The sequence below is a fragment of the Gasterosteus aculeatus genome, chromosome 2, assembly GCF_964276395.1.
Source record: "Gasterosteus aculeatus chromosome 2, fGasAcu3.hap1.1, whole genome shotgun sequence".
NCBI lineage: Eukaryota > Metazoa > Chordata > Actinopteri > Perciformes > Gasterosteidae > Gasterosteus > Gasterosteus aculeatus.
The window spans coordinates 6,568,254-6,584,352 of NC_135689.1; the positions used below are offsets into that span (position 1 = coordinate 6,568,254).

A 16,099-nucleotide genomic window follows, 5' to 3' on the forward strand; every position below is an offset into this window, starting at 1 on the left:
AGGATTCTGTCAAACACAGCAGGTGTAGTAGCGTCAAACGGGACCATCGGGTCCAGTTTTCTGAGTTGATCCAGAGCCATAAATGTTAATTGAATTCAGCTTTTGTGTACATTAGCGTGGCTGCAAGAAGCTGGTATTTACATTTCCACCTCTCATGTTCTCGGTGCTCCCGTTATCTTAGTAACCGGGTCGGCAGAGGGCATTTCTACTGTAGGGCTGTGTTTTTTTTTAGCAATGTTTCTTAGTAATAGATTTAAGTTAATTTGCTCTTTTACAGCAATTACCTGAAAATCTCTGTACTAAAGTGAGGCTATATTACAAGGATGATGCGTGTAAGTACTAGCTTGGAAAAAAATAGTCTTTATAAATACAAGAAACAGGCCCACATTTGTTTTATAGCTTTTATTATGTTTAAAGATATTTTTTATAAGTGCCATCAACATGTCTGTTATAACTGGAAGTGTTGGTTTGGAAATAAAATGTTTTGAAAAATATGTAATTCAAAAGAATTCAGGAATTACAATGTGCAAGTCTATGGTCTGTCAACTGTCCATTTAGGTGACAGTAGAGCGCCCCCTAGTGCTAATGTAAGACTTCTCTTTTGGTATTGGGTGGTTTAACTTATTGTTACTTGTTTAGGGGAAAAAAAAGATGTTTCTGATCCTTGATTCATTACTTTTTTTTAAATTAAAGTGCCATTTTTGTTTTAATTGTCCCAATTATCCCATACCGCTGTTTTTCACCCCAAAAGATAAACTAATACTCTGAATTACAAATACAACAGGATGTAAACACAAGATGAAGAATGCATCCAGAGGTGTCATGTAAACATATTTGCATCATAAACAAAACATTTTTCTTCCCTTATTTTTAACACCTTGCAGAGCACCGGGACTTCCTCTGGAAATTGGGCCGTAAACTTAAGTATCTAAATACTTTGATGGAATACTGACATGATGTTAATGTACAAATATGTGAAGTGAAGGCAGCAGCTGCATATTTCCTGATCTGTTCTCTGGGTTTTCTGTTTGGTCTGGAGAGGACATTCTGATGTGTCAAGTGGGTGAGATTAAGGGTTCAGAGCAATTTGTTCCGTTGTTGGTTCACACTTCTTCCTCAGGCTTCCATTTTTGTCGCGTTTAAAACGCAGTCGACTGTATCTTCCCATATTCCTCTAACAGTCTGCGGACGAGCTGGTTCTTCTCCTCCTCGGGCAGGAAGCATGACTCTGCAGAACAGATGTTCTACAAGACACAGGAAGTTACTAAAGTGCATAATTTACTAAGCTTGAGTTCAACTTGAAGAAATGGTTCAGCAATTTGTCGACTGAGCTTGTGAGACGATTCCTAACGCTAGTTAGCTTAGCATAGTCGGTCCAACCTTAAAATCATTCTGATGCGTTCAAGTGTACGGACAACACATTTCCAGCGGTGGAAGAAATAGTTTTGACTAAAAACTTAATGAATAAAACTAAAAGTCCTGCATTTAAAGTAGTACATAATTGTACTTTCAAAAAAATGTTTATTATATTATTTCCCTTGATGCTGTAATGAGTTCATCACTTATTGTAGAAGCTTCAATGTTTTGAATCATTTTTATCATATTTAGATGACACAAAATGGGTATCATATGTTGCATATGTTAGTTACTTGTTAATTATTTCGTTGTTTAGGAAAAAAAATATTTTTGAGAAATATTTTTTCTTGTCAAAGAAATATATTTAAAACATAACGTAACAGTTCCAGTATGAACAATACATTCCATTACAAATTGTTCAGAGCCCCATTCTGCTCGTAAACGAGACAAACGTGGAGTTTATTGAGCATTAGAGGGGCTGACGGGCAGATTTTGTAACATCTAAACAGAGACGAGCTACCTACCTCATCCTCTATCTTCTTCTCATACAACTTTTGGCACGAAAGCAAATAAGAGTATCTAACTATTTATTTAATGATCAATCCATGTGCAAACTGGATGAAGCCTGCATAAGAAGCAATATGCTTCAAACGTGGTTCAAAATACACGAACAGTTATAATCAAAATAATGTGAGCCTTTTATCCTGCTTTAATTAGCAGCTGATAAAGATGTCCCATTGCACGGGGCATCCAAACCCAAATTCTATGACTTCCAAACACATTAAAAGGCCTTCATCCTGTAAACAACAGCTGTAGTTACTCATGCGTTTAATCTCACCACTCGTTTGAATTCCTCCTCTGTGAATCCCATGTGTTTGTGCGCCTTTTGGTAGTCGTGTTGCAGCGTTGAGTTGAAGATCAGCGGGTCATCCGTGTTCAGCGAGAAGTTCGCTTTGTCCTTCATGAACCTGCACAAAAGAAACGTGGAAATTCCAGCAAACAATAAAACAAGCGTCCAAATTCCACTTTGATGCAGGTTAATAACGAGGCTGCGATGTAAAATAAGCAGCTCACGTGATGATCGGATGCTTGGTGAAGTCTGGCTCACAGGCGCCTGTCAGCTTACTGGAAATGGGACACACCTGCAACTCAAACAGCACAGGAAGCACTGAGACACCAAATCACTGCAGTCGGTCTGCTTCCAGCTGTAGTTCTGGAGGCTCCTCTAGAGGTCGCTATGCTCCTACTTGATCAAACTCTCCCACTCTGTAATGATGAGTAGGTAACTACCAGATATAATAGAAATTATTGTAGGAACCAAAAACCTTTTTGATGGAAATGGTGATTAGTGATCGATAGTGATTTCTGCTGACTTCCTACCTCAAAGTGCATGTTCTGATGCAGCAGCTCTTTGTACAGATCTTGGTCTTCCAGGGTTCTGTAGCCGTGTCCCACCCGTTCAGCTTTCAGCACTTTCACAGCCTAAAGCATCAAGGCGGGTCATGAGGCCAAAGGTTATGAACGACACAAAAATCCTCCATGTTGTACATGGCAGCAGGATTTGGAGGCCCTTCCTAGAAGCGCACTTGCGCATCTGTGGTGAACAGCTGAATTGTCACTTTGAGGGACGGCGTTAAAGAGTGGCCACTTGTTAAGGCGTCGAGACGTCCTCGTGCCTCACGCAGAAGTAGTTTAATACAGCAGCCGAGATGGAAACAAAGAGTTAAACATGATATTGAAGTTACGTTGCGTAACCCTTCGTGCAGTTGTGCAATCTCAGACACTCCCAATCTGCTCCTTCGGTGACTTAAACCTTCAGCTGGCCAGTGTCTTGACCAAGTTTATTTCACTCAATTTGTAATGTTTATGCGTGACTTCATTGTTTAGTTCATTTGCTGAGGGGACTCAGTTCACATATGACGCGCTGCTCAAAGAATGTCTCACGTCGCTGCTGAGCGGCTTACCTCCCTCACTACGCACGGGGGCCCCACTTCTCCGGCGTGGACCGTCCTGTGGATCCCACAGCGCTCGGCTTCCTGTCGACAAAATCAATCATAAAATCCTTCAGCAATCTCGCTTCCCCGCGCAACATCTGGCTTTCACATCTGCAATGCGAGGCGCCGTTCATCACTCAGACAGGTTTTTGTGCACTGTTTTTTTGTTTCGGATGGAAAAAGATGGAAGATGGAAAAAGATGTTCTATACTGGGAATTAATATGTCAATTCACTTCATGAAATGGATGATCTTATCATTCTTAAACCTGCATACAGTAAGTGTGGCTTGCTTAATCTGCAGGTATCTACAGGGCATGTAGCTAAGAAGATAACCCTCAATATAAGTGTGGACTCTGCTCAGTGAGTTTTGCTTCTTGTTAATAATTGAAGTATGAGAAATACACAAACATAATCATAAACTGTTGGCGTACAAAATGAGGAACGTACACTGTCATTTTGTAATACCTACATATGCCAACCTGCATACACACAGAACATCCAGAGCTGAAGAAGGCTGTAATAACAAGATTGATTTTAAGAGACTATTTGAAAGAAGACACTGACTTATGATTTATGGACACGGTTTGAAATGTCTATAACGTCCTTATTTATGTTTGGTAAAAAATATGTGAAATACCATCCATCGAACTGGGTTGTTATGATTTGAGTTTTCGATCAGTTGCGGCAGGTATTTTCTAGTCCACACCTTTGTACCAACTATTGTAAGCAATAAGTGAAACAGATTTTAATGTGGGGTTTACTGTCCACCTTTGCACCTTTATGCAATTAATACATCACGGAAACGTCAGAAACATATAAATGTGTGATAATAAATGTTACCACAGTCAGATGACTATTAGGATACTTATAGTACATACACTTCCTCTAGTATCCATTCTCTAGAGAAATATATAGAAAAGATTAGTGCAACATTTTTATGAACTGTCCCCATGAGGTCGAATCCAACCATCAATGCAAAATGAGTAAGACTCATTCCGCGTCCATTAATGTGCCGCGTTCACTATGGTCTCACAGGCTACATCGATTACTCACCGTGGTCTTTTAATTAATCAATAAATGCTGGCTTCTTCGTGGGAGGAGATTGTTTAGTGAGTATTAGGTTTCACTTTAGTACTGTGTTGGTTACAGATAACGACATTATAGTCCACATGAATTATTACAGTGAAATGTAAAAGATGATCGATGTACTTGTACTGTATCAACAACACAAAACCTCCGTTTCTTTCAAAAGATTCCTGTAATTTGTTGGAGCAATAAACTACCCGATTCCTCCAGCCTGCAGCATTGCACACGAGGTGGACTCTGGGACTATGAAATGTTTTTACAACCTCAAAACGATGCATTATGCTGACACTAAAAAGGACGTCCATCACGCCGTTGCGCCAAAGTAAGCAGTCTACTTATGTGTCCTGTACGCAATTTTGTTCGGAAATGCACATATAACACGCATAAAACACGTGTTGAAGCTGCTGTTTGTCAGTGGCTCACCTTTGTGCTTAAGAGCAATGCAAAGCCTCTCCCTCATAACAAGTAGGTGGCAGCCTTTTACCTCTACTGGATCCATGCAATCAGCAATAAAAAACAACTATGGTCAAATTGGGGAGCAAAAGAACACAAAGTTTGAACAAACTGCTGAAATTCAGAGAGACGGTGTTACGTGTGACTCTGTGTTTGGTTTTTACAATTTCCCTGGACGGTGTTTTTTTTTCCTCTCTTTTATAAAATCTCTTTTCAAACTCTTATTTTCTCTTCACCTTTACAATTTTCCGTGGTTTTAACTGCACTACTTTGAGGCTTTGGTGACCCTTTGTGGGCTCGGTACTGACAGGTTGGGAACCAGTGCTTTCGCTGACTTTGCTTTTAATTTCTACCATTATTGCTGTTGTTGGTACACAAGGTGTTTTTACGGGTGTGGCGCGCAAGGCTTTGCTTATAGTAAACGAAAGAAACCGCAACGGCGACACGTCTCTGCACACACACACTCACCTCGTAGGCCTTCCTGTGCTCTGGATTGGCTTCACAGTTGAGTGACTCGTCGCCTGCCAAGTCGATGGCGACCACGCCACCACTCTGGTGTTTCTTACACAGCTCCACCACGTCCATGGACCAGTCTGGAGAATTTAAAACACAGGCGAATGCAGGTGAAATGTGATATAAGAGTTAAAGCAGCATGCCACCTCCATCGCACCAATCTGCAGCAACGATGAGCAGAAGACAACGTTTACCAACATGATGCTTGCTGGCAGGTACCAGGACTACTTCTTAAAGGAACAGTTCAACATTTTAGGAAACGTGTTCATTTGCGTTGTAAGATGTACTGAGTAAGATAAGAGGATTGATACCGATCCCATGACTGTAGTGCAGCCTAAATACAAAGTTTAGCTTCACCTAATGATGGGATTTTTTAGAACCTTTTAGACAACCGGGCAAGCTGCATTCCCTCGTTTCCAGTCTTTGTGCTAAGCTGAGCAGCCGACAGTAATCTCACATGTAACCTCTAGACACAAGAGCGCTATCAGTGTTCTTATATTGTTGCATGTAAGCAGAATTCATATTTGTATTTGCTAATATTTACTTTTTATTTCTGGATAAAAATACTTTTCTAAACCAGATCACCATTATAATTCATATTTAGAACGCAATGTTAGGTTGCATACTGCACACATAGTTAGTCTTTCATAAATCCATTACATACTGTTATGCGACAGCTTGTATGAGATGATGTTTTCCTTAAAACAGTACAGTACTGTTTTCTCATGTCTCTTTTGCATCAAGGTCTATTTGCTCTGCAGTTAGTTTGTGCAAGAGTGGTTATGTACACAGTACAGAATGATAGATATGAATCATACTCGGCTGTTGGGCAACACAGGAAACAGCTTCACAAATCGACAACCACATTTGTAGCAGCATCCAGACTAGTCACTGCGTCGTGTATATCTTTCCTCTACTGACATTCTCAGCATCCTCAGCTGTACTTTGTGTTTAGTGCTGATTTGCAAATGTCAGCATGCTGACACACTAAAGTGGGGAAAGGAAGGAAGGAAACACTAAGACACCACATTGAGAAACCTTATTTCACAAGGCAGGCGGCAGCAGGAAGAGTTCATTACTTGGCATGTGACGCATGCAGCATAGAATGGACCTGGCTTTGATTTTGAAGGCGCTCTCCCCCTCACTGAGGCCCTGGTTAACCAGGCGCACTACGTCGTCTGGGCTCACGTCCCCTCTGAACAAAAAGGAGACACAAAAATGCGATGAGAAAACTTGAACATATTCCTATTTTTAAGTTTCCAAAAGACTTACTCAGCCTGTCCCCACGGGATTGGCTCCACTTTGGTGTTAGCCAGAAGATGTGGGCTGTATCTGACCTCAACATAAATCACTCCCTCTCTGGCCTTGTCCTCCACGAACTCATAGGCTATCCTCTTTATGGCCTCTCTGTCTCCGCTGTGAGGGAACATAGAAAAACACAAGGCGAGTGACATTACGCTTTGGCGCTCTTAAATTAGCAATGTAGGTTAATTAACTGATTCAACTGATTTTATCTAAATAGCTTACATAAATTCTAGGATTAAAATGAGTAGTGAGAGAAAGATCTGCAAGATGTGGGAGGCAAGCAGGGGGAACCCTTTGAAATATTTATAATCGAAGATTTATTATTCATTTCAGTCTGCTCTTGTGAGAGGTATTACAAATTGTAAACGTCATCTAACAGGTCAGCGTTCGCTGGGGGTGATGACGGTGTGTTTGGTCATAATTTACTTTTTCTAATCACAATCACACAATCACAATCACTCAGTACACTCAGTTTTGAGAAACTGAATGCACACACTCTTGTTACACTCATTGTTGATTTAACATTGTGAAGTACTGTAAAATGGGCCATGGGTTAAAAATGCAATGTGAGTCGCTTTGGATAACAGCGTCAGCTAAATGACCTGCAATGTAATGTGAATATAAATGTGCTCTTACCAACCTTTTCTAACAAATGCTGAGTTTAGAATCATATTAACTTTTATTGTTTGTCGGAGCTGCAACAATTGTCAATCTGAAAATGAATCAGCGACTATTTTGATAATTGAAGAATAGTTAAAGTAATGTTAAAGGAACAATAGAACAAAATGTCCCTGCTCTTTTCTTGTAAATGTGATGTGTATATATAAATAGTTTTCATACAGCCGTTGGTTGTGCTCTGTTGGGACAATATTAAAACCCGCCCCAGCTCCATTTTCATCATTACTTCAGTCTCAGTTGCACACTTTCTGGCCTCCGTATGACACCACAGCTTCCAGCATTTACGCCGGTCTGAATGCCCGTTGTTCTCCAGCGTCAACTCACTACCTCCCCCGCGTTCCCCCAACCAGACCCCCCACCCCCGCCCCTCCAAACGCCCACCACCACATCACTACTGAGTTCGCACGAACAATCCTGCATGAGCTAAACTCAGCTGGCGGGTTCCCCGTGTTGTTGAAGCCTCTCTGCAGACAAGGCTTTCCTTCGTACTAGAAGGTCCATTCAGCACAGCAGGGCGCTGCAGCCCCTCCACTACAGGCCGTCATTGTTGAATGGGACTGAAAGACTTTATTTGCTCTTTTCTCAACAGTTCATGTCACTGGAGGACTAAATATAAGGCGCCGGAAAGTGTTCCCGAACAAATCTCACTCCCCTCTTAGTGTAGTTGCCAAGGTGACACTTGATCAGGATATTGATGTTCTTCCTGTTCTGCATGTCAGGCCTTTAAAATCCCCACCCCTCCATATCAGCTACGAAACACACTACACGGCCACGACACATGCAACATGATTGTATAACACAACTGCACGTGCGTGTAAAAAACACCTGGACGTTGACCCTCATCGTAGGCACATTCCTGTGACATAATGAGTTGGACCCTGACTCTTAATTTCAACTACTTAGCAAAAAGAAGATATTAATACATAGAATATAGATACATAGAAAATGATGAATCTGAGTCATTAAAGGAAACGAGTGACTACTTACGCAATGACGTGCATGTACTCTGCAAACTTTCCCAGGAACTTGGTGAGGGTGACTGGCTTTTTGAGGACAATGATCTGCGTCATTCCTTCCACTGTATCTGCTGGCAGAGAGATGCCGCGTCTCCTAGAAACAGGAGAGGGAGAAAGGAAACTATTATTCCCGGATCCGTGTTTAAACTTAAATGTGTACTTTGTTTCATTTGAATGGCAATATTTGAGTGTTAAAGCCGCTTTAATCTACATTGTTTTGGATAGCGACATATGTTGGCTGTTTGATGTGAAAGGTGTCGCTCATAGTGACAAACCCAAAGAGAATGATCACGCAACTGAACCTCTATTAACTCTTAGCTCTACTGAACATTTTAGCATCTCTTAGCTCATTGTTGGCACACAAATTTCATATTTTGGTTATCAGCTTTTTTTGGGATAAATGCTGTACACTCCCCGCCGGGGACCAAACAGCAGACAGACAGTTCCATCAACTGGTAAAACATGGTGGAGCATCTTCGGCAGCTAAAGACGTTTCCCTCAAAAGACGGTGGAGACCACAACAGAGCTCATTAGGTGATCAAGAGCACGACTCCAAAGTAAATTGCAGTTGTGTTTGCACAGCAGTAACTGTTTAGGGACCTGTTTTCCATATAAACTCACATAAGACCTGATTACAATGAACCAGTATTTATTATTAAACATAAACACATTTTGAAGGATCACATTATTTGTGTAATCCATGAAAAAAAGACCACAATATAATCTAGACACATTTTGCAGCTGCTTTGTTGTTTTTCTGTCTCTCTCTTTAATGGATACGACTTTGTAAGGTCAAAAACATTTCGAGCATATATTTTTCCTTCGCGTAATAAATGTTATTGACAATTATAGACCGATATGAGTAGAGTTGGTTTGACTAATCAATAAAACTTGATGACTTACTTGGCAACATCAAGAATAGTCTGCACCCTGATGGCTCCATCGAGGTGCACATGCAGCTCTACCTGTGCACGAGAAAGGTATACAACAATAAATCATTCATCAATCCATTCAAACTAACTATTTCCAAAGAGATGGATGTTGCTACCAATCCGAGCCTCATGGTAAACTATAGTTTTGAGGTAAATAACTAAATATGTTTTGGGGGGGTTTGGTTGAAGAGAAAACACACCATCATTATTTAAACTGAACTGGTGGTACGCTTTGAAATTCCAATGGTGCGTTGGTCAAATTATTATCTGCTATTCAAGCAGCTCCCTTATCGCATTGCTCCTCTGATGGGACGCTGTGCAGCTGGTGTCCGTTCGAGATAAAATGTTTACCACATGTCGAAATGTGTTCTACTGAGACTGCTTGCGTGTATCTTTTGTTTACATGAAGTTTCCTCCCTTAAAAGGCTAAAGTTGGCCCAGCTACCACTTCTTTGGAAAGTCCTCCAGTACACACGCAGAACTTCCTGTTGCACATTATGATGAATTCTTACGAAGAGATTACACCGATGAAAAGGCGCTGCTCTGTACGTACATATGAAGGGCTAAGAATCGTTGTGTTACACACATAAACCACACCAAAATTCAAAGTGTCAGGAAATGCAAACACATTTCTGAATATGTTATTCCATTATTTTACTGTTTGCCGATAATCAATTAATAAATGAATTAAGGAAATAATTGCATTGCAAATGCTCTAATAACCTTGTAGCTGCTATAAGGTGACTACAGTCTGAATACGATGAGTTGCATTGATGGGGAACTGGCAGTTGCCAGAAAAGACAAAGGCCCAACCAGGGGTATCATTTCCACAAATTAATATTTAATGAGATTGTGTCCCTGCCAGGAGCCCAATAAGGCTTCTCCCTGAACAATGGATGAACTCTCATCAACACAAAGCCCCCTCACTCTTCCTGGTATAGACCATTTTGTGTGTGTGTGTGTGTGGGTGGGCACACACGCACACACACACACACGCACGCACTCCTAATTCCGGTAGTTTAACAGTGATCTGTCTCCCCGGCTGATGACGTACCTTGGGCTGGTTGAACACTTCTTCACGCTTGGCCATCACGGAGAGGATCCTGCAGCGGGGGACTGTGGCGGTGCTCAGTGCGCCGAGGACTGTGCATCTGGCCGCGGCCCGGCTGCGCATTCTGAAAACACGCCCCGAAAGGCGCAATAAAAAAAAAAAACGTTCGTTTAAAAGTGCGTTATCGCCGCAATGAACGCCGCGCAGAGGCGACGGGCTGCACGTGTCCGTGGTTTTGGAAAGACACACTTGTTGACCACGGAGGGGATTAAGGGCTCTGGACGTGGCAGCGGCTTAATTGAACCCATGTGACGCGAGCTTTTTTTTTTGCCGCTGGTCTGATCGATAAATATCCGCGTCTCGTGTTTTAATGCGCGGTGTTCACGAGTCGTGCAGATTGCTCAGAAATGTCTGGGCTGAACTTGAAATTGAGACTGCTGGAAGGATGAGATGTGGATCTATCGCTTTTATTTCTAACAGTAGTGAAATGTGACTTAATGTGTCCATGGATCTACAATAGTATTAATAGTTGCGAAATACATTATTTTCTTACTTCCTTTTTATTTCTTTACGATGTATTGGGGCGTATTGCATATTTTTCTGGTATAACTTATTAATTGTATGGTAGTGTGACGCACACAAAATACAGAACAATACGTTCGCTTGGTTTTAATATTTGGTACAACAACTTTGATGTTTTTAGTTCAGAGCAGCGTGGGACGTGTGTTTCTACTCATGTCCAATAGGTGGCTCTGAGAAAAGCCACATGTTTTCCTGCTTCATCACGTTTCCTGATTTTGCCAGAAAATATTGTTTGTTTATTTGGTATAGAGAATAAACAAATAGATGAGGAGGAAGGTCCATCGTCTCTGTAATGTTACACGCTGGTTTGGGGAATGTTTGGGAGCCAGAATTCGTTCTGTTCTGTCATCGTCTTGCTCTTTAAAACCAGAAATGATCGTTTCTCGTGAGCAGAAACACGTTGAAAGGTTAAAGAAGCAAACAGAAGAACGTTTCCTAATATGTCACATTAATAAGCCCAACTTTGAATACAAATCGGAATGTTTCCTTCTTATACGTTTACTTCTACCAACAGTTATTTATTATTAAAGTTACATAAGTATTGGTGTCTTTGCTTAATGTTATATTGGTACACATGCATATTGTCTAAAATAAAAAATACTACCATGACATATAAAACATGATGTAATAACAACATGTCAAACCAACGATGTGTTAAAAGAAAGTATTACCACGTCAGTACTGTAGATGTTTCATATAAATGATATATACATATTTAAAGGAATTGTTTCATTGGCAAACATACAGCAGTGGGGTCTGCAAGAATTAAACAATGAGTACATCAGATTTTGACAAAATGGTTCATTCTTATTTGTATTTTCTTGTCTAACATCTCAAAATGATAAAATGTTAACACAGTCTAAAAGGCCACGCTTAGTGGTTTGTCCTGTTGTACTGACACTGATCAGCACCGTGGTCTGTGAGTGTGGCTTTCACTTCCCCTTCCATTGTGTGCTGCTGACAGACGAAACCGGTGGCCTATTTTTCGTGCATTCAAAAAGGAGCTGTAATACTTGCTGGCAGTAAGGAGATCTTTAGAGATATTTAATCTCTCTGTGAAATAGAATTTACCAAGCATCAATAATTATCTTCCCGTAATCCCAGAGAGTGCAAAGCAAAGCACCCTTTGGTTTGTAATGGGAAAACAAATATATATATATATATAAATATAGGCGCAATAAATGTTTTATTTAATAAACAGTTTATAGATTGCAGGTGCTGTGACTGTGTGGCGATGGGAAAGAATTGAGCTGTGTGTCTCACACTGATACGATGTCTCCAGTTTGCTGGCTGTAGAGTCACAACAAGTTGGTTCACAAATGTAGCAACGGGAAATTTATTTTGGAGGCAAATATTGATGACCTACTTTTACTTAAAATTAGATTTAGATAATGAACACAACATATACTGTTACATTGTTTGTTTCTATAGATCAACTCTCAACCTACCAACCTACTTAACATACGAGGACTAATCACTGTAAATAACTGAAACACATTTTCAAACATAGTACATAATGTCTTTTAAAAAAGATAACTATGGCCCCCACAAACCATGTGAATTATCTTTTATAGCAGAAATGTATAAAATGATTTGAGATTGAACCGTGGTGCAGAATAATATTAACCAAACCACTCGTAATAAATATTTTAAATTAACACAGAGATTTCCTGCAGGGAAAATATGGCATATGAACACTTGTCAGAAAGGAGAAGACCAGTATTTGCATCTTGTGCGTTTTTTGAAAGGTTTGTTCCTTATTTAAGAAAAGTTTTTCTCAAGGATCACCAAACTTGAAAGCAGAAGGACAACGTAGCTAATCGAACGAGTAATTGAGCAGCAAGACGGGGAAACAGTTATGTGCCCTGTCGAATTATCACCTTTTGTGTTTTTGGAAATGTGAAATAGCTCAAATGTCAAATTTTATGGAAAATAAAACACAGACCTGTCACACCTTTCTGGGGTGTCCTGTCATTTTTTCTATCAAAAATGCAAATCAAGGAGTGTTTAGTGAATAGTTTGAGGTGCTGTTCTTGATAAACATGCTCTATTTTTATGCTTTTTTTTAATGCACCCCGCATCTTTTTGGTCCAAAAAGAAATAAATAAATTGCTTTTTCAGTCCAGCAGATGGTGCCGTGTGTTTTTTCATACAGGAGAGGTCACAGGTCAGCGTGAGTGGGAGGAAGTTGGTCATAACAAAGATGGAGACATCGAAGAAATAAATCAGAAATGAAAACGTACGGACTTATTTTGTATTTTCTGTTGTTGTTTTTTTAAGGGAAGAGAGCTTTGGGTCTGACGCATGCGACCACCCACCTCACGCGCAAAGACGCGCGTCCACGCGACGCGGTGGAAAACGACGGCTTTTGTCACACGCGCAAGACACCGGAACCCACGTAAGTCACACCAGGACAAACGTAACACGACCTCCTGCACAATGCACCACAACAAATACTCAGAGCAAAGTACTGACCCGACATGCAGGGACGTGATGGACAGTTCATACAGACCTGCGGCCCACCTCATGCACAACTAAATGTCCCCCTGGAAGGATAAACGCACTGGCCTGATGTGGTTGCACTTATTTGCAGCTGCTTTCAAAAGGCAGTAATTGTTATTTTGGGCTGTTGGGATCCCTTTGTCATCTAAACGCCCAGCAGGTGTCTCTACAACATTAGTTAACTAAATTATCGGTGTCAGTTTCTGCAAACAGTAATTATGAAAGCAACCTCAAAGCAGAAGTACACAATAGCTCATGCAGATACTTTTGGATGTATGATTTGAACTAATCCAGCAGTTTAATCCAACTTGTAAAGCAATCGCCCTTCAATCGAGCATTTATATTTATTTTACAATACACACTTATTATTTTGTTGCGTGTATTCATCCTCAGCAGTAAAATGGTTTATCGAAACTTTGTCAACTATATTAATGTCAATTCAATCATCCATCCAGCCTGTCAAGTATCCTTTTGAGGCCCACTCTTAGTCCCGACAGAATAAAACCCTTTTTTCTTTTCATTATCTGTATAATGCGTATTCTCCACCTCTACTGGGATCTACAGCACATTGTTAGTTTGTCAGTGGCTTCCGAAAACTTTTCAACCTCAAGCATTGTAAAATGGATGTGATGGATGGAGGGAGGGTGAGGGGGGCGGGGGGGTCTTTGAGGGTTTACCATGGCTGGGGGGGCTAAGAGCTGCAGAAATCTCTTGCACTCATACAAGACTCTCATGAGGTGCTACAAATGTAGTTGGACTGTGAATCTTCACTCTGTTCCCCAGAATGCAGATTTAACAAAATAATCATGCAAGCATAAGCATGGCATTCTGTAGAGCGTGTGTCGCGCTTTTACTTTCATCAGAATCCCATGTTAAAGGGCCATGTCTTAAAATGATGTTTCCAGTCATGCGTTTGTGTTCATTTTATTATCATTCAACTTGCCACCAGCTGCATTACATCCTTATAAAACCCCCCTGATGATTTGGCTTTCTGTGTTCTCTTCTACCTGAACGTGGCGCACAATCATACCTAAAAAATATTGACACCACGTGTACCATGCGAGGAAGTGGTTGACTTCATGAGTCAACTCCTTGTTCCCTTTTTTTATTTGTTCTCATTTAATTTTAGTAAGTGAAGCTAGAAATGGACGTGTTGTTGGTTTAGGTGTGTCAACGAATGCAGGAGGCTATTTCCACTCGCTTGCTGCAATCATCTCTCCACAAGCCGATGTGGGTGAGCGAGGCAGCACCGGCGTCCTCCAGTCAGAGGATTTGGTGGTTCGATTCCCGGGACCGGCTAACCCGCTTGTCCATGTGTCCTTGGGCAAAACACTTGACCCCAAAGTTGCTCCAGTGACCCCAGCGTGCGGATGTTAGTTACTGATGGGCAGGTGGCACTGTGCACGGTAGCTCCTGTCTTCACTGTGTGAACGGGGGTGAATGATGACATGATGTGTTAAAGCTCTTTGAGTGGTCGGAGGACTAGAAAGTGCTGTACAAGTACAGTCCATTTACCATGTTACCGCAAGAACAGTGAGCCCTGTAAAAAAAGGTTTACATAATTGTGTTGTGAGAGTGTGTTGAGACAAAAAACGCCTCAATACTGCAACGTGTGTCAGATGGCTTTGTAGTTACATCAATGGAGAGACTAAACATCCAGTCATGTAAGGGTCCTCCAAGACAAATTACATAAATATTTTTAATTGGATCTGATGATGGCAGAGTAACATTTTATCCAAGGCTTTCAGTAACTTCTACCCTTGTATGGTGTTTAGGTCCGTTGGACCCATTTTTATTTTTAATCAAAAGAAAAATGAATCTACAATAAATATAGCTTTGCCGGTGTGATTCGTTATCGCATTTGATCAAAATGGCCAAAGGATTATCAGCACAGAATTGCAATTGATTTTGGAAGAGACAAAAACTTATATAATGATAATGGACTTTTTTTGGCAGAATATTTAAAAACTTTTTTTTTTCATGACATTTTTTGACACAACATATTTAGACTTTTTTTTATTCAAAACAACATTTTCCAACTAATATTTTTTTACTTTTTATTTCTATGACATTTTTATATATTTTTTTTAATACTTTTTTCATTGAAACATATTTTGACCTTTAAATGATAGAAATCTCAGATGAGACAGATGAAAAAGCGATTCATCGATGATTGCACATTCCAGCTGCTTCTATGAGTGCATGAGAACGAGTCACTGCTCTTCTTTTGTCTCCGTGGACACGCCAGTGACCACGTCCCCCCGTCTACGTCAGGTGGTGACCTCTGGTCCGGACGCTGTCTTTACGGCCGGCTGCGGGTGTTCCTCTGGCAGCACTGTGGGATTTTCACACATTGAACTGGAATGTCTGAAATTCAAGGTGTCATTTTAGAAAGTTATTCACGTTGGGGGAGCCCTGTATATGAGTGTGAGTGTATGTTTGCATGTGTGTTTTCTACTATAGATCTACATCTGACCGTTACCGCTTTAGTCTCGGGCTAAGCCGAATTAAATCATGTCTCATTTTGTTATTTGGGATATTTTGACTTCACCCGGGAAGGACAACTGAAGTTGTATATTACATCACATAACAGCTTTGCACCTCTAGTGTTTCACTAAAGCGATGTCAGA

At 40.7% G+C, this 16,099-nt stretch overlaps 1 protein-coding gene across 1 annotated transcript; it reads right to left on the reverse strand.

Annotated features, from left to right (window-relative positions):
- Positions 1 to 387: 387 nt before the first annotated feature.
- On the reverse strand, positions 388 to 13,516 carry ada (adenosine deaminase). Its single transcript, XM_040193276.2, has 12 exons — positions 13,443 to 13,516; positions 10,389 to 10,509; positions 9,306 to 9,367; positions 8,374 to 8,496; positions 6,676 to 6,819; positions 6,483 to 6,598; positions 5,359 to 5,483; positions 3,321 to 3,392; positions 2,737 to 2,838; positions 2,431 to 2,498; positions 2,195 to 2,324; positions 388 to 1,244 (listed from the first exon to the last, which is right to left on the reverse strand). Exons 1-12 carry the CDS (start codon positions 13,493 to 13,495, stop codon positions 1,140 to 1,142), a joined length of 1,221 nt encoding a protein of 406 aa, XP_040049210.2. The 5' UTR covers positions 13,496 to 13,516; the 3' UTR covers positions 388 to 1,139.
- Positions 13,517 to 16,099: the final 2,583 nt, after the last annotated feature.

Coding starts and splice junctions, on each gene's coding strand:
- ada (XM_040193276.2), bottom strand. CDS start 13,495: ATGAGGTGGGCCGCAGGTCTGTATGAACTGTCCATCACGTCCCTGCAT. Junction 2,325..2,430: donor ACCAAGCATCCGATCATCAC/GTGAGCTGCTTA, acceptor TCTTTTGTGCAG/GTTCATGAAGGACAAAGCGA. Junction 1,245..2,194: donor AGGAGGAATTCAAACGAGTG/GTGAGATTAAAC, acceptor TGTGTCTTGTAG/AACATCTGTTCTGCAGAGTC.